General features: G+C 42.3%; 1 protein-coding gene across 1 annotated transcript; it reads left to right on the top strand.

Annotated features, from left to right (window-relative positions):
- Positions 1 to 2,192: 2,192 nt before the first annotated feature.
- klhdc4 (kelch domain containing 4) lies at positions 2,193 to 14,497 on the top strand. The gene is made up of 13 exons (XM_005751505.1): positions 2,193 to 2,405; positions 2,591 to 2,682; positions 3,716 to 3,794; positions 4,393 to 4,491; positions 4,872 to 5,008; positions 5,134 to 5,226; positions 6,629 to 6,791; positions 6,878 to 6,956; positions 7,055 to 7,263; positions 10,138 to 10,354; positions 10,464 to 10,652; positions 10,899 to 11,015; positions 12,699 to 14,497. Exons 1-13 carry the CDS (start codon positions 2,307 to 2,309, stop codon positions 12,869 to 12,871), a joined length of 1,746 nt encoding a protein of 581 aa, XP_005751562.1. The 5' UTR covers positions 2,193 to 2,306; the 3' UTR covers positions 12,872 to 14,497.
- Positions 14,498 to 22,905: the final 8,408 nt, after the last annotated feature.

Below are 22,905 nucleotides of genomic sequence, written 5' to 3'. Positions count from 1 at the left end.
ATTGGGTGACAGGTTTTCTTATTTGTGTGAAGAGTTTTGCAAAATTAGCCAATAGTTACAAAAAATGTGCTTAAGCAATCAGAAAAAACTGTAACTGACAAATAACTGGCCATTAGTTTCTCTCTGTGAGATTCCACACAAAGTAAAGACAAACAGACACGTGATGTTAAACAGGTGACTGTCTACACGTGTCCCTCAAAAACTTTCTGCCACTGGTGCACATTTACTCTTAGTTTATTTTATATTTTATCTTTATCTAAACGTTTCTGAAGACTAACAGGACAGCGCAGGACAGTAAGGAGCATACAAGGAGTCCACAAAGGCATCAACCAAACCTACCTCAGGACTCCATGAGCGGTGCCCTGTCCAGACTTTGATGAAGACCTACACAATATTAGCCAGTAGAGCTTGGAGTAGAGAAGCTATCTGTCTTGAACCATCCATCGTATTAATTTACTTTGCTTCCAAGGAGCCAGACTTTTGAGGTGGTTTTGAATAATAGTTCTCCAGACTTTCTGATGATCTTTTAAAGTTTATATCTTTACATGATCATTTTCAGAAGTTTTTTTTGTTTCAAGCATAAAAAGACACCTGGCTAAAGGGATGAAGCAGTGTTGTGTCTACACATAACAGACAACTTTCCAAAGAAACAATTTTAAAGTGCATCTTCAGATGCTTTACTTTGTGCATGTCACAAAAATGGGGCGACCGTGGCTCAGGGGGTTGGGAAGCGTATCTGTAACCGGTTCGATCCCCGGGCTCTCTGTCCTGGTTGTTGTGTCCCCATGCCACTTTACCCTACCGCCTACTGGTGTTGGCCAGAAGGGCCGATGGCGTGATATGGCAGCCTCGCTTCTGTCAGTCTGCCCCAGGGCGGGTGTGGCTACAACCTTAGCTTGCCTCCACCAGTGTGTGAATGTGAGAGTAAATGAATAGTGGCATTGTAAAGCGCTTTGGGTGCCTTGAAAAGCGCTATATAAATCCAATCCATTATAAATGCAAATTTCCATGTCTTTAGTTACACAAATTGTCAAAAACACCACAGTTTGACAAGCATTAAATAGTATTCCTGCACCAACTACATGATTCAGCTCTTAGCCAAACAAATTTGGCATACCTCAGCAATGTGTGTATTGTTTTATTTATTTATTTTGAGGAAACTAGATATTTGGAGAATAAAAGTAGTAACATGTCACTTAAAAAAATAGGAAAAGAAATCCGCAAAGACTGATCCAGGGCTTGAGACCTTTCGCTGAAAAGTGACGGTCTCAGTGGAAGTGAAGTCATTCTTGAGAAAAGAAAACAGGGAGAAAGCTGAAGTATGTCAAACTGCACAAGAACTGGACTGAAAATGAATGGCACTTAGTCTTATGGAGTATGAATACAACTTTGAAATACAATGAGTGTCTACACTCACTGTAAAACATGATAGAGGGTCTGTCGTGGTTTTGGGCTTCATTTTGCAGTTCAGTCCTTTCAAAATTGATGGAGTAATAAATGCAGAAAAGTCAAAGGAGCTTGCAAAGAAAAGCGTCTGGACTTCTTTCAGTTGCTTGAAGACGTTTCACCTCTCATCCGAGAAGCTTCTTCAGTTCTAAGGTCAAATGGTGGAGAGTCCCAGATATAAACCTAGTGGGAGTAACCCCCCACAGAGGGACAAAAGGACCCCTTGATGATCCTCTAATCGCCTGAGCCAAGGTGTGAAGAAGCTTCTCGGATGAGAGGTGAAACGTCTTCAAGCAACTTAAAGAAGTCCAGACGCTTTTCTTTGCAAGCTCCTTTGACTACGATGACCTGGATGACTGAGAACCTTCACAGACAAAATGCAGAAAAGGATTTCTGGAGCTTTCTGGTGTAGTAAATAAATTAAATGTATACATCATTAAATAATTAATTAAATGTGTCTTTCATTCATTAAAATGGAGATAATTAATTAAATATACAAAGAATTAATAAAATGTCAATTAATTTCATTGTAAGCGTTTGATATGTTACTTATTAATGAATTAATTAAACATTTAATAAATTAATTAGTGTCACATTTCATTATTTATTTAATGACGCGTTTATTTGATTCATTTTGGCAGGGAATGAGCGCTTTATCGGTTATGTAGTCCTCCTCCGCGACTGAGGGCGCTGTTACATCCCAACAGCGTGCTGACGTCAGGTTTGTTGCCGGAAGTACCTCTCAGTTGTCAGAGGAAAAGCATCGAAATCCGGCGTGAGAGGCTGTTTTGGCTTCCATGTGGCACTGAAGTCAAAAGAACTGAAGATTTTACGAGTAACTGTCCGCTCATAGAGCAGCCATGGGGAAAAAAGGCAAGAAGGAGAAGAAGGTTAAGGGAGCCGAGAAGACAGCTGCCAAAATGGAGAAAAAGGTTTCAAAAAGGTCCAAACGAGAAGAGGTAACAATTAAATCAAAGTAAAATAGGATGAATCGGAAAGCCCTATCCTGTTGCAAACCTTTTACGTTTCGCAGATTATTTATTTATTTATTCTATTTATTTATTGAATCAAATTATCTTTAATATGAGATGAGCACATAAAGGCGTTTTTGATTTCTTCTCCGTTTAACCTTTTCTGCCTGCAGGATGATTTGGAGGCTCTGATCGCTGAGTTTCAGAGTCTGGACGCAAAGAAAACCCAGGTTGTCGAGACGACGTGTCCGCCTCCATCACCGAGGTGAAAAACATAGAGTCAGGCTCAATATTTGGAAAATATAAATAAAATTCAGTGTCATAAGCAGCATCACAGTGACCCACAAACAAAGATGCAAAACAAGAGATGCAAATTAACATAAATTGCACATAAAAATCACCAAAATAAGGCAAAAAAACCAAACAAAAAACGTGCGTAAAGAGATGAATGAATCAAAGATACAGAGTGACTAAAGAGAGAAGCAAAACATCAACAAGGAATGCACAGTGACAGAAATTCACAAGAAATCACCAAAATAATGCCAAAGAAAGTGTGTAAGAGGGATAGAAAACAACCACAGATCCCAACCTTTGATTTTTTTTTAAAGATATAATTTTCTATAATTTTGTATTTTTTATCGTGGTTTTGACCTAGTTTTGTGGTCAAAATTACAAAAAAACGTAGAGTTTTGGATTTTATATTATTCACTCAAATGACTTACAATGTAGACAAGAGAAATGCCAACTCAATTTTTTGCTAGTCCCTGTCATGAATGAACAAATCCATTATTTATTAAATTAAATGCACTGAAATTAAAAGATTTAGTACATTATAACATTATTCCAATGTTATAAAAAGTACAGTTTGGGGGATTTGCTCCTGTTTAGCACCAGTGAGGACATTTTTCTGCCTCTTTCCACTTGTTTTCATTATTACCAGTGTTTTCTACACCATCACAAGTCTTCTGCACAGTACAAAGGATGTGCTAGTTAGCTGTGCACGTAGTCTGCAGTAAAAACACAAAAAGTTTAATTCATTCATTCATTCATTCATTTTGATGCCGGTCCAAAAGTAGAACTTCAGGGATCAATAAAAAAGGATTTGAATCATCCTTTGACGGAGTCGGTAATGAGTGCACTGAGTGCAATTTCACCAGAGTCCATCCAGTATAAGTTCAGAGATTGTATTCAAAACAACACATTTCAGCCAGACTGTGGTGCTAAAGAAAAGACTCGGGGACTATTGAAGTGAACAGGAAGCAGAATCGCTTGATGATTTACCTCTTCATGCTTTTTAGATTGAATGGATCCCTCTCTGCACATCCTGAGAAAGATGAACTCATCCTGTTTGGAGGAGAATTCTTCAATGGAAAGAAGGTAGCAGATTAGTCCAATAAATGATATTGTGCATTAGTGCTCAGTCGTGTGTACCAACCTTCAGTATATGTCTCCTAGTGTGAATGAGCAGCTAATTACACAGCGAAACAGTTCATATGTATTTTTCTCCCTGTTGCATGGGCTGCACTTTATTATTTTTATTACAACAACATCAAATGTCATCACACCGACCTGTGTCACTAAAGAACGAGTATGGGCCATCTTGTGTTCAAAGGCTGCTGCACCTGTCAGGACAGCCAATGCTAGTTTGAACCTGCTGTGTGTTTCAACTGACCAATCAGTTTCAACCAATCAGAGTAGAGACTAAACATTTTCAACAGAAGTTACCAAGGTGATTTTCGCAGGTTAAGAGAGAGCGTCTTTGTGATGCTCAAAGACCTCACTCACCGGTTATTTTTACTTCATACTACAACCCTCCGCTTTCTGATTGGATTTTTTTCACAGTGTGTTGATTTCGAATTAAAAATTTTATAATTATTTGCAAGCGTCACATGCTTTTAATATGAGCCTAAGGCTTCCGTGGCTGATTTTGTGTGGACAGTTTTAAAAACCCTGCTGTTGTTTTCTGTTTTTGCAGACGTATCTGTACAACGATCTGTTCTTCTACAACATCAGGAAGAATACCTGGGTTAAATCAGAAATCCCCAACCCTCCTCCACCACGCTGTTCTCATCAGGTACACAACATCCCAGATGAAGACTCTTAAATGTCTTTTGGTACACAGTTTACAACTAAACATCTCAGGGGTTTCTTAGCATTTGATAAACCAGCAAACACAACACTTTTTCACCACACAGCCAGTACCTGGGTCAAATTTGTGCTGTCATAGTGTTGTGATTTATCATTTCAGCCACAAGGGGGCAGTCTGCTGTAGCACAGATCAGAGGGCAACTTTAACACTTATCAGCAATCGCACATCATCACAGCAAGACAGCCTTTTACAAGGGAACCAGTTAAATCTGAGGACATCAAACTGTCTTATCTTGTGCTGTTTTTGCAGCCGTCTTCTTCCCCCCCGCCTCACTCCTCCCCCTCTCCTTTCTTTCCTCCACTCAGGCGGTGGTAGTTCCTCAGGGCGGGGGACAGCTCTGGGTGTTTGGTGGAGAGTTTGCCTCTCCAAATGGGGAACAGTTCTATCACTACAAGGACCTTTGGGTACTGCACCTTGCTACACACACCTGGGAGAACATCAAGTGCGTACAAAGGCTGCTAAGCATAGATGCAGTAATTGGAAGTTGTTGCTGATAGATGGATTGTGTAAATACAGAGTCTCAAGTCCAGCTGCTGTACTGATGTTATGTTGGTTTTTACTTTTCAGGGCACCGGGCGGTCCATCGGGCCGCAGTGGACATCGGATGGTCCTCAGCAAGAAGCAGCTGCTGGTGTTTGGAGGTTTCCACGAGAGCACCAGGTAAACAGGCTCACTGAACAGGTGTCATGGTGGTCACGGTCTGCTTGATATCAGCAACGGATGAAGTGACAAAGAAACTGAATCAGCTGAAAATCAATCATTTATTATTTGAAATTAAATGCAAAAAATCTAATTAATTTGTGAAGACGTGTGTAAGAGATTGCATATATACCATTCACAGCAATCTGAGGACATCAAGCCTCCTTATCTCACTCTGTTTATGCAGACATCTTCCTTCCCCTGCTTATAATGGAAGTTTAATCAGGCTGCGAAATGTTGGCCGGCTCAAAACTGTGTCAGAATTTGACTCGTTGATCGTGGGGACTGGTAAATGAAAATCACTTCAAGCATGAATACAACTCAGAATATATTGCTCCTAAAGTTCTACTGCGTTCCTTTACTATTAAATAAAGAGATAAGGAGTATGACAGTAAATTAGAAGATTGCGTCTGCATTTGGACATTGCTGGGTGTTTGTTTCTGACTCTTCTTGTAACATATTAACACTTTTTGTGGACAGAAATTTTAATTTTGTTAAGGAGATTTTATGTTTTGGACATTCAGTCAAATGCCTTTGATTAACTGATAATCAGCACCTCTATAAAAGCACAGGTTTTGTAGGTCTGGAGAATTCAGGTGTTTAACACATTGCCAAACTCTTCCCAGCAAATTAACCCCAATTTCAGTCTGCAATGACATGACAATAAGAATGGGAATGTATAAGAGTGGTTTGTTTGGAAGGGTTAGCAGGAGAAAGCTTCTTCTCCCCAAAAAGGGCATGACAGCAAATTGCATCTAAACAAATCACAAGATTTCTGGAATAATGTACTTTTGACCGACAAGACCAAAGTATAGAGCTATTTAGACTATACTTAGCACCTTTTGGAGAAAACTAAAGATAGCATACCTGCGCAATTCGACCATGAACTGCTCTGTATACTAAAGTATTCTAGATTCAAATGTCAGGCCATCAGTCCGACAGCGAAAGCTTAGATGAAACTGGGTCGTGCAAAAGGACACTGATCCTGAGCACTGCAGCAAATCTGCTACTGAATAACTTCAATAGAAAAGAATCGAGGTGCTGCAATGACCCAGTCAAAGACGGGCATTAAGAGAGGACCTCTATCTATAAACACATTCCCACAAACCTCAATAAACTGAAGCAATGTTGCAGAGACGAGTGGGCCAGAATTCCTCCACAGTGATGTGAGAGATCGATAAAGTCATACAGAAAATAGTTCAAATTGTTGCTGCCCAGGGTGGCTCCACAAGCTATCTCATTAAACATCCACTGGTGCTGACGACAGTAGTGACACTAGCTGATGCATCTGTGGATCCCTACAGTTTTTCAGTGTAAAAGCCCAGTGTCCTTATGCTCCCGCCTCTGCCTCCTCACCCTGCAGGGATTTTATCTACTACAATGATGTCTACTCTTTCTCCCTGGACACCTTTTCTTGGTCACGCCTCTCTCCATCAGGCTCCGCCCCCTCCCCGCGCTCTGCCTGTCAGATGACCTCCACTCCAGACGGCATGGGCGTCATCATCTATGGGGGATACTCCAAAGTGGTGCGTGTGTCGTCTGACAGCCTCCCCCGTATTGTTGTCATTTTTTTGTTGTACAGCCTGATTAAACTGCGTGTGCGTTCATGCAGAGGGTCAAGAAGGATGTCGAGAAGGGGACCATCCACTCTGACATGTTCCTTTTGAAACGAGAGGGTAAAGATGGTCAAGGTACACAACACTCAGTTGTTAACGACAAAATCATTCAAGTCTAACGATGTTGCTCCTGTCCTCGTGGTATATGTTGTGACTTTTCCTCTGTCCTGCAGAGAAGTGGTCGTGGTCCAGACTGAACCCTTCAGGCAGTAAGCCCCCTCCTCGCTCTGGTTTCTCCTTGGCGGTGGGCCCAGCTGGGCGGGCGGTGCTGTTTGGTGGGGTTTGTGACGAGGAAGAGGAAGAGTCGCTGGAGGGCGACTTCTACAATGACCTGTACTTGTATGACACAGTGAAAAACCGCTGGTTCCCCGGTGTGCTCAGGGTAAGCTACGATCTATGTCTGTCCTGATGAGAGTGGTCCTTTCCAGGATGAAATTACCTCCACCTATAGATCTGAGTGGTTTGAGTGTGGAAACTGATACACTGTGGTGTCATTCATAATTGCTGTGTGTGCATAAAAGAAGGAGTAGTAAATTGAGATCTATAAAAGCAAAGGCTCTGAATTATAGCTCAGCATAAGCAATACGTCGAGCCACAGTTTCATACTTTCCTTCTAGATCCACTTTATCACAAACATTCAGCAGCTTTGAGCTCATCTGGTCCATAGTTTGTATCGCATATACAGTGGGGCAAAAAAGTATTTAGTCAGCCACCGATTGTGCAAGTTCCCCCACTTAAAATGATGACAGAGGTCAGTAATTTGCACCAGAGGTACACTTCAACTGTGAGAGACAGAATGTGAAAAAAAATCCATGAATCCACATGGTAGGATTTGTAAAGAATTTATTGGTAAATCAGGGTGGAAAATAAGTATTTGGTCAATAACAAAAATACAACTCAATACTTTGTAACATAACCTTTGTTGGCAATAACAGAGGTCAAACGTTTACTATAGGTCTTTACCAGGTTTGCACACACAGTAGCTGGTATTTTGGCCCATTCCTCCATGCAGATCTTCTCGAGAGCAGTGATGTTTTGGGGCTGTCGCCGAGCAACACGGACTTTCAACTCCCGCCACAGATTTTCTATGGGGTTGAGGTCTGGAGACTGGCTAGGCCACTCCAGGACTTTCAAATGCTTCTTACGGAGCCACTCCTTTGTTGCCCAGGCGGTGTGTTTTGGATCATTGTCATGTTGGAAGACCCAGCCTCGTTTCATCTTCAAAGTTCTCACTGATGGAAGGAGGTTTTGGCTCAAAATCCCACGATACATGGCCCCATTCATTCTGTCCTTAACACGGATCAGTTGTCCTGTCCCCTTGGCAGAAAAACAGCCCCATAGCATGATGTTTCCACCCCCATGCTTCACAGTAGGTATGGTGTTCTTGGGATGCAACTCAGTATTCTTCTTCCTCCAAACACGACGAGTTGAGTTTATAGCAAAAAGTTCTACTTTGGTTTCATCTGACCACATGACATTCTCCCAATCCTCTGCTGTATCATCCATGTGCTCTCTGGCAAACTTCAGACGGGCCTGGACATGCACTGGCTTCAGCAGCGGAACACGTCTGGCACTGCGGGATTTGATTCCCTGCCGTTGTAGTGTGTTACTGATGGTGACCTTTGTTACTTTGGTCCCAGCTCTCTGCAGGTCATTCACCAGGTCCCCCCGTGTGGTTCTGGGATCTTTGCTCACCGTTCTCATGATCATTTTGACCCCACGGGATGAGATCTTGCGTGGAGCCCCAGATCGAGGGAGATTATCAGTGGTCTTGTATGTCTTCCATTTTCTGATGATTGCTCCCACAGTTGATTTTTTCACACCAAGCTGCTTGCCTATTGTAGATTCACTCTTCCCAGTCTGGTGCAGGTCTACAATACTTTTCCTGGTGTCCTTCGAAAGCTCTTTGGTCTTGGCCATGGCGGAGTTTGGAGTCTGACTGTTTGAGGCTGTGGACAGGTGTCTTTTATACAGATGATGAGTTCAAACAGGTGCCATTCATACAGGTAACGAGTGGGGGACAGAAAACCTTCTTACAGAAGACGTTACAGGTCTGTGAGAGCCAGAGATTTTCCATGTTTGAGGTGACCAAATACTTATTTTCCACCCTAATTTACGAATAAATTCTTTACAAATCCTACCATGTGAATTCATGGATTTTTTTTTCACATTCTGTCTCTCACAGTTGAAGTGTACCTCTGGTGCAAATTACTGACCTCTGTCATCATTTTAAGTGGGGGAACTTGCACAATCGGTGGCTGACTAAATACTTTTTTGCCCCACTGTATGTAGCCCAGTGCAGAGGAGGGGGTCTGATGGCATGCTGCTGTGTGTTCAGTTATAAAGCATCGCTGCTGATGCAATGCAGAATTCAGAAGGTAGGAAAAAAGACAACATCAAAGAGGAATAAAGAAATGCAGACTGTATCGGGGCAGGATGACGGTGCAGTGTTCAGCTGTCACAGCAGGAAGCTCCTGAGTTCAAACCTGCCAGCCAGCTGCGATCTTTCTGTGTGGAGTTTGCATGTTCTCCCTCTCTGTGTGGGTTCTCTGTGGGTACTCTGTCTTCCTCCCACAGTCCACATGCATTCTTTACATGGCCATCAATTTAATTTAGTTTTATATATGTAGCTCAAAATCACAACAACATTTGCCTCAAGGCGGCCATCCACCGCAACCAGTTGGGGCTGAGGGGGGTGGAAGACGGGAGAAAAAGCAGCCTGTGGAAGAGAGCAGAGATTAGTAATAACTAATGACTCCCTGTGCATTGTTAGATCCAAACCCAACCCAACTCGGTGGATGAATTTGGCCTGATGTGTTAGTGTTCTTATCACTTCACCAGCTGTAGTACAACATCTGTCTTCAATGGACATTTGGAGATTTTACAGGATTTACATCACATCTGACACTTGCTGCTCCGATATACGTTATTTTGCACATCTCCATGAAACAGAAGTTTAAAAGAAAGAGCATTGATATGATCAGAAGGTTGGTGGTTTGATCCCTGGCTCCTCCAGTCTCGATGTTGCTCTCCGATGCATCCATCGGAGTCTGATTGTCGTCAGGAAAAAGCACTCAGTTTAGAGACAGCGCTTGTGAGAATGGGTGTGATTGGGTGAATGTGGCATGTTGTATACAGCGCTTTGAGTACTCTGGGAGAGTAGAAAAACGCTGTATAAGAATCTGTCCATTTATCATTACCATTTACTTTCTGTGTGCTCAGTTTTATTTGATTTCTTCTTTGTGTGTCTGTCCAGGGAAACAAGACAGAGAAGAAGAAACGGCGGAGGGTGAAAAAGGATATGGCAGAGGGGGAGGAAGCGGAGAGGGAGGAAGAGGAGGCAGCGGCACCTGAAGGACCCACTGAGATCATCAAAGAGATCGTCACTGAGGACGGAACAGTGATGACCATTAAGGAAGTGATTCCTGGTCCTCAGGTGCAGGAGGAGGAGGAGGAAGAGGAGGAAGAAGATGGCAAGATTACACACACTCGTGCTAAACTAAAGGAAAGAAGTTCTCAGCATCTTTGTCTACCTAACTTCAGGGTCTTTTTTTTGTTTTGTTTTGTTTTTATCGTCATTAGGCTCGGCCACGGCCCCGCTCATCGAGCCTTGCCCGAGGTCCAGCGCCATGGCAACAGTGCGACAAGGCAAGCTCTACCTGTATGGGGGGATGTTTGAGGTGGGCGACCGCCAGTTCACTCTGAACGACTTCTACTGTCTGGACCTGCACAAGATGGACCAGTGGGAGGTTCTGGTCGAAATGGACCCAAGTGAGTCAGCCGGACAATAAAAGTCCAAAAGCGACAACAAAGAGGCCTTAAACGAAATCCGTCAGCTCAGCGCACTTAATTAAAGCAGCCAGTGTGTGTATGTGTGTGTGTGTGTGTGTGTGTGTGTGTGTGTGTGTGTGCGCGCGCGCTAACGTCTGGATATCCTCTGACGCAGGAGAGAGGCGCTGTTAAGATGGGAGTCAGGGGCGTGAGGTTTCATTTGGATTTATGATGGTCTCTCCACAGAGACACAGGAGTGGCTGGAAGAGTCTGAGTCAGAGGACGATGAAGAGGAAGAGGAGGAGGCGAAGGGAGCAGAGGGGGAGGAAGAGGAGTCCGAAGAGGAAAGCGAGGACGAGGAAGGCAAGAGATTATTCAGGTTCTTCGATGGCCGACACTTATGTGCGCTCTTTATTTATAATGAGCAACAAGTGCAGAGTCCCATTGAGGATGTGCATGACATCTGTTTATATTGTACACCGCCTGTTGCAGTCTAATACAGCAGCTTCATAAAGGTATTAATATTCAGTTTCCATTAAGATGCTCTCAGGGGTTCATTTAACACTTCGAGATCATGTTTCTTCATCTTGAACTTTACTTTGCATACGTTTGTTTTTTTCCTCATTTGTTTTAAGGACACACTGCACGCCGTGCTGAGAGATACCTCGTTTTCAGCTAATAGCTTTTTGTAAATCATGTTGTTGCGAAACTGTCAAACTGTTTTACAGACACAACTTGTGTGTTGTTTTTGAAAGGCGTGGAGAACTGTTGCTTAAAAAATGACAAGAAAGTTCCTCCTGAGACATTTACACAGTACCGTATTGTACGTTATTTCATAATCGAGTTTCTCACCCACCACATCTGTTTTTAATCTCATCATTCTTGGTCTGTCGCACACACAGCAGCGTGTCACGACATTCATACTAACAGTGCAGTATCAGGCAGTTTAGATGTCTGTTACTTTATATACTGTTAGTCATATTGATTTATATGTATATTAATAATCTTAATCTATAAAATAATGAGCAGTGACCATTGTAGGATAAATATAGCGCAAAGAACAATAAATGTAGGTAGGAGCAGGAAGTAGGTATGGTTTCAGTGTTTGAGTCAATGGACATGTTTATATTCCATTATTGGTCCTACCTATGCTCCCACCCAATCGTGCCGTGCATTGAGAGCACACAAGGCCGATGGCGCTGGGCCGGAGTGTGTTCGTCACAATCTGAAAGTTAACCTGCAGCCACGTTTACAGCAATGTCCCAGATTTGAAGAACCATGACTAGAGTCTCTAGTGTGCACGCCAGTTTTTAATTACTCACACGACTGCTGTTACGTTTTCAGCCTTGATGCTGAGATAATGTAACAGAAGCTGTTGGGCTGAATTTAATTGAAATGAGTTCAGAAGCCCAACTTCCCACATTCCCACGTTTGAATCAGGATTTCTGAGCTGATGCGGTGATTCCAGGAGAGAGAGAGCTGTGTTTCAACCTCTGCTTCTTGCCATTTTTCGGTCTTTCCACAGCTATACTCAGCACGAAGATATTAATTCTGAGAGAGAGCATCTAAACACGTGCAGCGTTAGTGTCTCCCTCTCTCTCTGTTATGGACAGGTTTCTTTTGCTTTGCTTTTGCAGTTGGCTGTTCTAAACAACTCAACAATGCAAGCATATGCATGTGTGCAAATGGGATATTTATTTTGGCACCCAGGTGTAAATAACTCTGGATTAGTTCAGATTTCAGCTTTGTCCCTACACCTGTTTAATTTTTAAATTCTCGAGTTATCAGTCTCACAGATTTGGCTTTGGTGGAGCAATAATCCTTGTACTACTCCCTAGCTCCAAAGACATCAGCTCTGACATTTCTGGTAATGCTACCAATGTTGTATTTACAGATGCTAAAGAGATTTTTGTTAATAAACTACAGCTCTGGCTACTTAAGAGGAGATGCAACTGTGTTGTGGCTGCATCTGCTCAGTAACGTTAGTGTCTCTATTATGCAGGGCGCTCCCTCGTCTAACATCTGCACCTGACTGTGTGTTTCCAGATGAAGAAAAGCACCCCGCAGTGCAGGAGGGGGAGACGGTAACGGATTACCAGAAGCGTACAGAGCAGTACTGGATAGGACTGGCACGTGCCAACACGGGCTCCGACGCCAAGGACAAGAAAGTTGCCAAGGTCGCCCTCGCCATGGCTAAAGTCTTCTATGAAGACCAGTAGCAGGATACGCAGAAGTGTGTGTGTGTGTGTGTGTGTGTGTGTGTGTGTGTGTGTGTAAAACTTTTTTGTAATGGGTAAACTTTTATATAACATTCAAAAATGCCTTTTGAACAGTCTGAGGGAAAATAATTCAGTCATGAATCGATTACATTCACTTTTCACAACGAAAACAGTAACAAATACAAATGACTGATGGTTTGTAAAGGTCAAAATGTTCATTCATTTGAAATAAAATCACTTAATTCATTAATTTCACCAAAACATATTTAATGCTGACATGTTTCACACACTGCTGCCGACATGTTATCGTGTCTTTGAGTGTAGCTGAGCAAGTGAGCAAATGCAACCCACCTCCAACTCAGTTGTACTTGGAATTAGAATAACTTTATTTTCCACAGTAGAAAAGAAATTGTCTTTGGTTCACAAATCAATTCACAATAAAGATGCTGATAATAATCAGTGCACATTCATACATGCACAAACATAAAGCCTCAATAAAACTATAGAAATATAACAAAGCATCTTGTTACTTGGTATGCTAATTACATTTGGCACAAATTACCCCTTTTACGCCTTTTTAGTAGCTAGAGGCATCCTATGACATCATCCTCAGGGTGTTAGTTCAGTACCAGAATAAAGATGGTGTTCTTGGGCAACAATGATAGACCGAGTTTTCCCTAAAACGGCAGTGTGATCCGACTCATCTAATGTGGTTTGTTGTTTACCAATGATTCTTCCAGCAGCTCCGACAATCCTGTCCATGTTGTTTCTATTTGCCAGAGTCAGGAAAATAGGAACAAACATAATCAGTGTCATAGCTGTTACTGATGACTTGTGTTTTCTGTGCTGGGTCTCTTTCCACCTTACTGGCCATGCATGCGTGGAAAGGCAGGGAGGATGCAGAATAAAGCCACGCTGCAAAAATATGAAAATCAATATTCTGACTAAACCTAGATTGTTGTGTGTATCCTGGTAACAAACGGTGGCTTCAGCTAACAAATCCAGCGTACACGGAAGAAAATTAACATCAGTTTGGGGGTCCTGTTTAGCTAGCAGATGGAATAAAAATGATAGTGAAAAACAAAATAAGGGCTAAAGGACATTAAAAACTGTAGGCGTATGGGCGGACTGCAAAGTTGAGTTATAATTCTCAGTGTGGCACCACACAGAAAAAACTCCTACAAACTACTGTCGTGTGATGTGTGGTTAATGTAAATTTAAAAAAAAATCATCTTTAAATACACTGCATCATTTATTTTGTGTTTCACTTGCTGGTACCACGTCCTCATGTAGGTTTGCCAGCATTTCTAGTTGATGATGACAATGGACTGAGCATGAAATGAAGCTGCTGTTTGGAGAAGGCCTCAGAGGGGAAAGGTGGCGGTTCCCGGGATGGGCAGATCCCCATGAGAAGGGAATGAACTGAGAGAGGGAGGGGTAAGAAAACGGGAACAAATGGCTTATAGTGTGTGTTCTGTGGGGAGCTCTGTATGGACAGGGAAGTGGTGAGTATGAGGTGTGGTCCCACTCTTGAATGTCAGATAAATGATCTCCAATTTATTTTCTTCTTGCGAGTCCTCAGTGTTTTTTTCAGTTTTGAATAAATGGGAGCCTGCTTTGAAAACAGAAGAGATTTCAAGTTAACTTGAACAAATGCCTGTTCCTCTGTACCACCACTCTCATGTGCTTGTGTGTTTCTTGGATTTGATCCCATCTGGTGGACATCTGTGTCAGTGCAGTCAGTGAAACAGGTGGAGAACATTATTTGCATTATAATATTTATAAGGTTTTTGTTGTTTAGGTTTTTTTATTTAAGAAAAACAAAACCTAGAACATCAGGCTTGAGATATAAAGAGGCTTTTTGTGCCATTTCCATGGACTTTCACGCAGCATCATTCATTCCTTTTATTCTAAAGTTATAATTGGGTTGGTGTGCCCTCTGCAGATGGCTGTTGGCAACAAATTTTCTTTCTCTCGCTTTGACTGGGAAAAGCAAACAAGCTCAGCTGAGCCGGGGAATGACTGCATTTGAGGAGGAGGAGCAGAAGAGCAGGGAAAGGTGGAGAGAAAGCCGGAGTGTTTTACAGGAAGATGGCAAAAGGAAAGAGGAGTGAGGCATGCAGGGAAGGATGAGAGGGCAAGTGCACGATGTCAGGAAAGACATCAGTCACCGTGTGAGCACCAGCCTATCCCTGGGTGACCTATTTTATCCTCCGTCAGCATAGCAAACAAGGGATGAGAAGAGACTGATGAATAATAGAGGAGGAGATGGCTGCCTTCCTCTCGTTCACCCTCTCCCCTAGTGCGACCCCACCCCCCACCCACCCCTCTTTTTTTTAGTTCAACTGCGGTACAAAAAAAGATTTTATAAATAACTTAAGAGATTTTTTTGGGGTGTGCTGCTGACGTGGGGGGCACGTAGCGTGCAGTCGTCAGAGATACGTCAGCCGTGAGTGTGCGCGAGAAAGACAGAAACTTGTAGAATGTGAGTGCATCAGTTCGAGGCAGAGGGATATTTCTGTCTTCGCTGTACATTAAATTGCAAAAATAGACGTGCAGGGTTTTCATTCAGTCGTTTCAAAAATGCACACTTGTGTAATGATTGACCACGCAGAGGAGCACTCTTATTGATTGCTTGGAGATATCACCCACTGTATGTACCGAGCAGATTGTGAGCAAACAGTGAGTTGCTGGATAAGGCTGCCTAACAGTGAGCAGAAACAGGTTTAGAGACAGATGTGGGTTTCTTTACTTTACCATCAATGTCTGAGCCAGTATGGAGGAACTGGCCTCTAACATTCCTAATGGCTGACATTTATATCCCCGGAGCATTTAAGGAGTCATAATTCTCACTATAACTCTGACACACATGAGTGAAACCATGCTCGCCAAAGCCGTTTTCATACAGGCGCTGCAACTGCACACTGACTGCAATAGAAAGACTAAAATTGATTTTTTTAAAAACTGTAATTTGTTGTGGTTAGCTTCTTTTGAAGCTACAGATCTCAGATATCCCTAATATGGCCATCTGAGCACAGAAGCTCCACCCACCTGCTATTAAACCCTTCTGATTGTGAGGAGCAGCCAATCACAACAAAGCTGGCTTAAATCTGGGGCGTTATCTTGAACCCAGAGTCTTGCTAAGCTAGAATAAAAATAATGAGTTGGAAATAAATAAAATGAGAACTTTAAATGTGGCTGGAGCTAGCGTGACCAGATGTCCTCCTTTGTGTGGGACTCCACACCATTTGTGTTCCTTCTCCTCTGTCCCACATTATCCTGAGGTAATGTCCCACATTATGAATGGTTATGCAGCACAAGCTCTTTTCTAAAATCTGGCTTTTACCCAGTGAGTATGGAAGGAAGGCATTTATTATTAGGAAGAGGAAGGTTAACCTGTCTAATCACTGAACAAAGGTGTGACAGTCTGTGATACATTCCTGGATAAACTATTATTTAACATAAAAATTTAAGATTACCGCTCAGCATTGCTGACATTTCCCACTTTGTCCCACATTTTTTTAAATGAGTGAATTAGCTGGTGGGGCCTTGTGGACTTAGCTAAATTATCCTTACATCAACCTGCATATAAAGATAACAAAATATGAATATCTGCTGTCTTGCTTTGACTAATTAATTTGCAGTTAATGTGAACCCTGTTTGTACTCCAAGTTTGGAGTTGAAGTGGCCAATCTCCACCCCTCACCGTCTGAGTGCCACTTTTATTCAGGGCTCCTCTTCATTCACTCAGTCTTCCTCCTCTCCTCACCCCATGACATTATCCGTGATTAAGCCAGTGCTGTAATTGAATCTGTTCAAATGATGTCAAGGATTTGTGAACCTTCGTTACTCTTTTGCTTCCAACTTCTCTAAATCCTAATCCATTTGTTGTGGTCAGGAAATCACACCAACCCAGTCTCACTCTGTTGCCCGCTCACCTGCTCACCTTCAGCCTTCCCCCACCTTTGTCTCTCTGTCTGCTGTGTTTAGAGGTCTAAGCCTTAATCCCTACCCTCAGTGATTTTATTACCATAATCTGGGTTAGAATTGGCTTAGCTCTCATAGACACTGCCATGCGCAAGGACAAAGACAACAACAGCAAAAGGACAGCAGTGTGAAGAAAGTGAATGGGAAAGGAGGACCCGATAAGTCTTGTTGGAGAAAGTGAGAGACACAGGTGTGAATGTATTATGTTTTACATCACACATTGAAAATGAGCCACACTGGCATTAAAGATTACATCCACTTGGAGGTGTTAAGTTCGCTGAGGTACACTTGAGGCAGAAATCACACAGGGCAGAAAGAACAGCGCTTCGAACCCCGGCCAGCATAGTGGACGAGTCAGCAAAGAACAATTTTTACATGGTTTGTTAGAATTGAATCTAAAGTAGGAAAGGCTCTGTAGTGTCTGCCAGTGTTTTATGGTTTTCAAAGAATTAAAGTTTTCGAGAGCAGCTCGTCTACCTGCAGCCTTTCAGATGTCAGCAGGTTCAGTGGTTCATACCTCTTGCCTCGTGAGCTGCTTATGCTCCATTGAAATCGCTTTCCTCACCCTGAGTGTGATGTTATGTAACAAGTGACACAAAGACATGGCCAAGTGGAGCGTAGCCTCAGCTGTCTTGGCTGCAACATCACAGAAAAGAAGTTGAATCCCGCTGGAACCAAACTCGGAGACGCAACTCTATGGCGTTATTTTTGTGACACTATTCTGAGCGCATGTAAAAAAAAAAAAAAATTGAGCGCATGTAAAAAGAAAATTTGCAGGTGCAAGTGTTGCATTTTGAGGAGAAATTTGTTTTGAGGTAAGAAAAGCTAAATTTGAGTGAACAAAATTCATTGCTGCGTGCAAAAAATGTATTTCAGTGTTTGCTATTATCCATACATACAATAGCACAATAGGATATTGCGTTTCGTCATTTCGAGCTGGTTGGAGACCAAAACAGCCAATCAGATTTTTTTGCAAGTCTGTGATTAGCTGGTTTTGTGGCACAAATATAACGGTGTACAGGAAGAGTTGAGCGCGCACAGGCAGAAATGTTGAGAGCGCAAGCAACACATTGCGAGCGAGCGCAAATGCAAAAACTGAGCGAGAGGGGCTGCTATTGTGTGTTTGTGGATAATAGCAAACACGGAAATACATTTTTTGCATGCAGCAATGAATTTTGTTCACTCAAATTTAGCTTTTCTTAGCTCAAAATAAATGCAACACTTGCACCTGCAAATTTCTTTTACGTGCGCTCTTTTTTTTTTTACGTGCGCTCAGAATAGTGGCACAAAAATAACGCTATACAACTCTTTGGAGTGGCCAAAGTTGGTACAGCACTTCATGCAAGGCACCCATAAATATTACAGCAAAGCAAAAAGGAATGCTTTTCTTGGTACTTTACATGCCATTGCACACAAACATCTCATATTTTTAGCATTTAATATACCCCCATCCAAAAACACAAGAAAGAAAACAAACAAAAGGTAAAACCACATCTCTAGTCCATTCTGCAGCAGTTAGCTTAGCCTCAGTGAAGACCACGAGAAAACCACAGGAACTGAGGAAATTAAGCCAAAAATGAAATAACCCAAAGTGTATTCCTCTAGTTTTATTTATAGCTCATCCACCTGGATATTGGGTCTTAGTTATGGGTATCCCAATAGTGAGAGCTGTAGTCAATCTGCTCTGCTATTTAGCTAGCCACCAATCTGCCTTTATGCTGTGCTTTGTGCCACTGTTGTCTTTTGGAGGATTTCTAACGGCCTGTTGTGTGGTCCAGTCTGTCCAAGGGACATTGTGCTTCAGTTTTAGTGAGTAAAATTAAACTATTTCATTAGTTTTTTGAGTATCAATAATTAGCAGATATGAGTGTCTGTGTGTTTGCTAACTGAGCTAACTAGTATTAGTGTATAACTTAGCGCTCCACCCTTTGAACAATACATATGGTTACTTCTGGCTCCAGGAAATTAACAGCTATAATGATGTTGAAAGCTTATGGCTCCAAAACCAATCAATGGCCACATCCACGTTTTATATATGCAAGCAGTACATTGAAGTTCTTCAGAAGCTCCAGCTTCAGCTGCAGGTCCACACACGTTTGCATATCAGAGACTAAGAAAAGCACTCTAGCTAAGCACACAATGCACTTAAATGAAATAATTAAATGACACTGTGTTTCACATTAATTAGTCTGTGTCTCCCTCCTGCTACAGAGTAAACCGGATTCTTCTGAACCCAGCATGAAGCCTCTGTAGGTGCTAGTGAGCATTACTGATATTATTATGGGTAGATTAATCGAATTTCATCATTAAATTGGAATCCTTTTTCAAGAAAAAAGTTATAACTGTAATGCATCACTGAGTTATTCATTACTTCAAGAGATTGCATTATGACAGATTTGATTAGATGTTGCTTTATGATGATAAACATATGAGAAAAATGAGAGCCTGAAATTGATTACTCCTCTGCAGATTTCCAGATTTCTTAAGGCATTATTAATTTGAGCTGTTTATGTTAACATCTGCAACAGAAATGGAGCAGAAACTGAAATCGATTATAGAATACATACACATCCCTGGCTTTTTTTTTTTTTCTATTGCTAGGTACTTTTTAACCTAACCTTCACACACTCACACTCTGATGGATGCATCCAGGGCATCTCAGGGTTTGGCATCTTTAGAGATACTTCAACATCTAGATTGAAGGAGCCAGAGCTTGGACCACCCTCTTTCTTAACAGTAGACACCCACCCTCTTCCTCCTGAGCCACAACCGCCTTTAAAGGCACATAGAAGACAGGATATGCAGCATATTGCAAGTTTGGCACACGGCTCAGGCAGCATCGAGAGATTACTGCCAACCTGTCTGTAAAAATAAAGAAAAGGCAGGAAATTAAAATGACAAAAATGAAAAATGCTAATAATAGAAAACAATAATGGGATGCTCCCAGCGCTCCCATTGAAACAGATTACCTTCCAGCTTAGTGACAGATCCGACACCAAGGCAATATACAAAGGGCTGAACATAATCATGCAGTATACAGAAGCATCACAGAAGACGTGGTGGACATGTAAGGAATAAAAAGAGTCTGCCGATTTATTCAAACATGGAACAAGACAGCTTTAATTTCTCATTAAGCCCACAGAGAAACACTTTTCCTGGGTGAAATCCCCAGTGATGGCACCATCATCTTAACGCTTCACACCTGTGCATCTTTATGCCAACAACCACACAACACATCCAAATCCACCTGGTTGTGTTCTTACAGTTAACTTGTGACAGTCCATGTGACAGCATTTGTATTGGTCGTGACGACAAATTTACTTGAAATCTGTTTTCAAATCTCTAGCGCATTTCTTAGTAGCGCAACTTGTTGCTGGTACGCTAGCTACCTCTCACAGTCCAAAGGTTTGCGGTTTAAGTTAAATGACAAATTGGCTGCATGTGTAAGCCTGAGAGTGTGGAGTCGTATGTCTTTGTGTTAGCCCAGCTACGGATCATAACCTGTACAGGATGTACACCAACCTTAGCCCTATGATAGGTGGGAATTACCATTGGTAATTGTGAGTAGTTGAAAGTTGATTAAAACTGTGAACCAAAACATGTGGCTCAATATTTAAGGTCTGACTCTCATTATCCACTGGAGCACTAATTATGTGTCATTAAAAAAACTGCAACACTGAGCAAACACTGTCCCCAAAGACACAGTTGCCAAGGAAGCAGAAGAACACCATATCAAAGATGATCTGGGTAAATTTGGTTATCCCAGCTGAGCATTTGTCAAAGTAGAGAAGACACCTAAAGAAAGCTCCAGGCGATCCAAGACAGAAGAAAAAGGAAAAAAACTGCCTGAGTGAAAACCATATCTGTGATCCTGTGTCTGTCAGCTGGGTGTATTTTTAAAAGGCTCGATCTCTGTGGTTTATAAGCCCCAAAACATGCTACACCAGAAATTAGTCTACCCCAGGGCAAGCCGGCCGTTTATGTAATAAGCAAACAATCATCTTTGAATTGAAGAGTGGACCTAAGAGTACATCTTTGAACATCTAACTATGCTTTGATTGCAGCCATTCATCAATTCTCTTTGTATAGCGCACATGGCCAGTGATTAATGGCAATGACAACTTTGCATATCAGTGATCTTGAATCTGATCTCATGACTTATTGCTATGTAGGGGTGCTGGTGTTGATCATTAGGGAGCTATGCGTTTTTATAGGGTTGTGGAATCTGCTGTCAAGTGAGACTGAACTCGTGTCCAGATGAACTGAATGAAACTCCTAGGATTAGCTGTGATAGGCTCCAGCCCACGTAACTATATGTCCAATAAGGAGAGATCCTTAAAAGAAGCTGAAAATGTATTGATATACAGACAATGCTATTTGGCTATAAGCCTCTGATGGCCCATCACAGCAGAACACAATCGCAGCAGTGATCGGAATTAGGGAAGGATAATCAGAGTCTAGGCACCGGTGGGGAAGAAGATAAGATGGAGGCTTGGATGGAGCACTGAGTGACTTGTGTTTAGGCGGAGGTGGGTTGCGCCACAAGTGAGAATCAAAGATGAGCAGTATGATTTAAAGTATGCAGAGTGGAGGCTGATTGGCTTGAAGAACCAGGGCAGAAAGATGGCTGGGCTAGAGCGATAATGTCAGAATTGAGTTCTGCTGTGTAAATGGTCTGTATTTGTATAGTGCTTAACTAGTCCCTAAGGACCCCAAAGTGCTTTACACATTCAGTCATCCACCCATTCACACACTGGTGATTGTAGCCACATCCACCCTGGGGTGCACTGACAGAGGCAAGGCTGCCAGGCCCTCTGACCACCACCAGAAGGCAACGGGTGAAGTGTCTTGCCCAAGAACACAAAGACCAAGACTGTCCAAGCCGGCGCTCGAACTGGCAACCGTCCGATTACAAGGCAAACACCCAACTCTTGAGCCACGAGCCCTGTAGGTCTTTGATCCACTGCGTCCATAAGTGGTTTTCCTCTGCGTGGGCTGCCTTCAGATTGCCTGTTTGATGAAATACTATCCATCTCTACAGTGTATAGAAGTGGAAGTGATGTAAAGAACAGACTAGCAACCAAACACCCTAAAAAGCAGACAAATTAGTAAATACAAAACTTCCTTATTGCACTTAAGCATAAGCTTCATTTGGATAAATAGTTAAGAAAATCGATGGATTAATGATTATTTCTTCACGGCTATATTCTACAGAGCCTGCAGTGTCAGAGAGAAAACCCCAACAATCTAATCCTCTTTGAGCGATTACTTGGCAACAGTGGGAAGGAAGAGCTCCCATTTAACAGGAAGAGCACTGAGATCAGGGAGGGGGATTAATTTTGGCATGAATCTTTGGGGGATGAAAGAGAGACCACAAAGGACAAACAAGGCAAACAGAAACTACCCAGTAGACAAAAAGTTAATGACATGGAATAAACCATCCTCAGGACTTTTAGAATCAGTATCATCATCCAGCCCTTGTGTATTCAGGCCATTAAAATTAGAGATAAGCCGAGATAATGATAAACAGTCTAAAAAATAAAGCTACAGATGAGGGTGGCAATAGAAAGTTGTGTGTGGCGTTTCTATCTCTTTAAGAACTGGATTGTGCTATTGAGCAGGGAAGGAGGGGGTTGTGGCTGCATTGGAACAGTCCTCTCTAATGAGCAGATTTTCTGAGAGAGAGAGAGAGAGAGAGAGCTACAGAGATCCAGCCGTAGGAGGAGAAGAGATTGTAAGACCAAGGCAGCAGGCAGGCTGTGCGTCAGCCGGCACTCCATAGGGAAACATGGAGACGAGCAGGCGATGCTGAAGAGGACAGAGCACACCTTAACAGGATCATATAGATGGATGGTATTTCATCAAACAGGCAATCTGAAGGCAGCCCACGCAGAGGATAAACCACTTATGGACGCAGTGGATTAAAGATCTACAGTCAGACTGAGAGAGAGAGGAAGACGGGGAATAGAAGAAGAGAAATTAATCAGTTCAGTTATTTATTTTCATTGTCTGTGTGTGCGCACTTTCTGTCAGAAGGAGTGTGTGTG

The sequence above is a fragment of the Pundamilia nyererei genome, unplaced genomic scaffold, assembly GCF_000239375.1.
Source record: "Pundamilia nyererei isolate P.nyererei 1_Seehausen unplaced genomic scaffold, PunNye1.0 scaffold00314, whole genome shotgun sequence".
NCBI lineage: Eukaryota > Metazoa > Chordata > Actinopteri > Cichliformes > Cichlidae > Pundamilia > Pundamilia nyererei.
The sequence above is the reverse complement of the archived record's forward strand: the minus strand, read 5'-3'. Positions and strand labels throughout refer to the sequence as shown.

What these genes read in the sequence shown, in the direction of transcription:
- klhdc4 (XM_005751505.1), top strand. Translation starts at nt 2,307, where the DNA reads ATGGGGAAAAAAGGCAAGAAGGAGAAGAAGGTTAAGGGAGCCGAGAAG. An exon ending in AATTCTTCAATGGAAAGAAG is followed by an intron (nt 3,795 to 4,392) that starts GTAGCAGATTAG and finishes CTGTTTTTGCAG; the next exon opens with ACGTATCTGTACAACGATCT. An exon ending in GGTTTCCACGAGAGCACCAG is followed by an intron (nt 5,227 to 6,628) that starts GTAAACAGGCTC and finishes CTCACCCTGCAG; the next exon opens with GGATTTTATCTACTACAATG.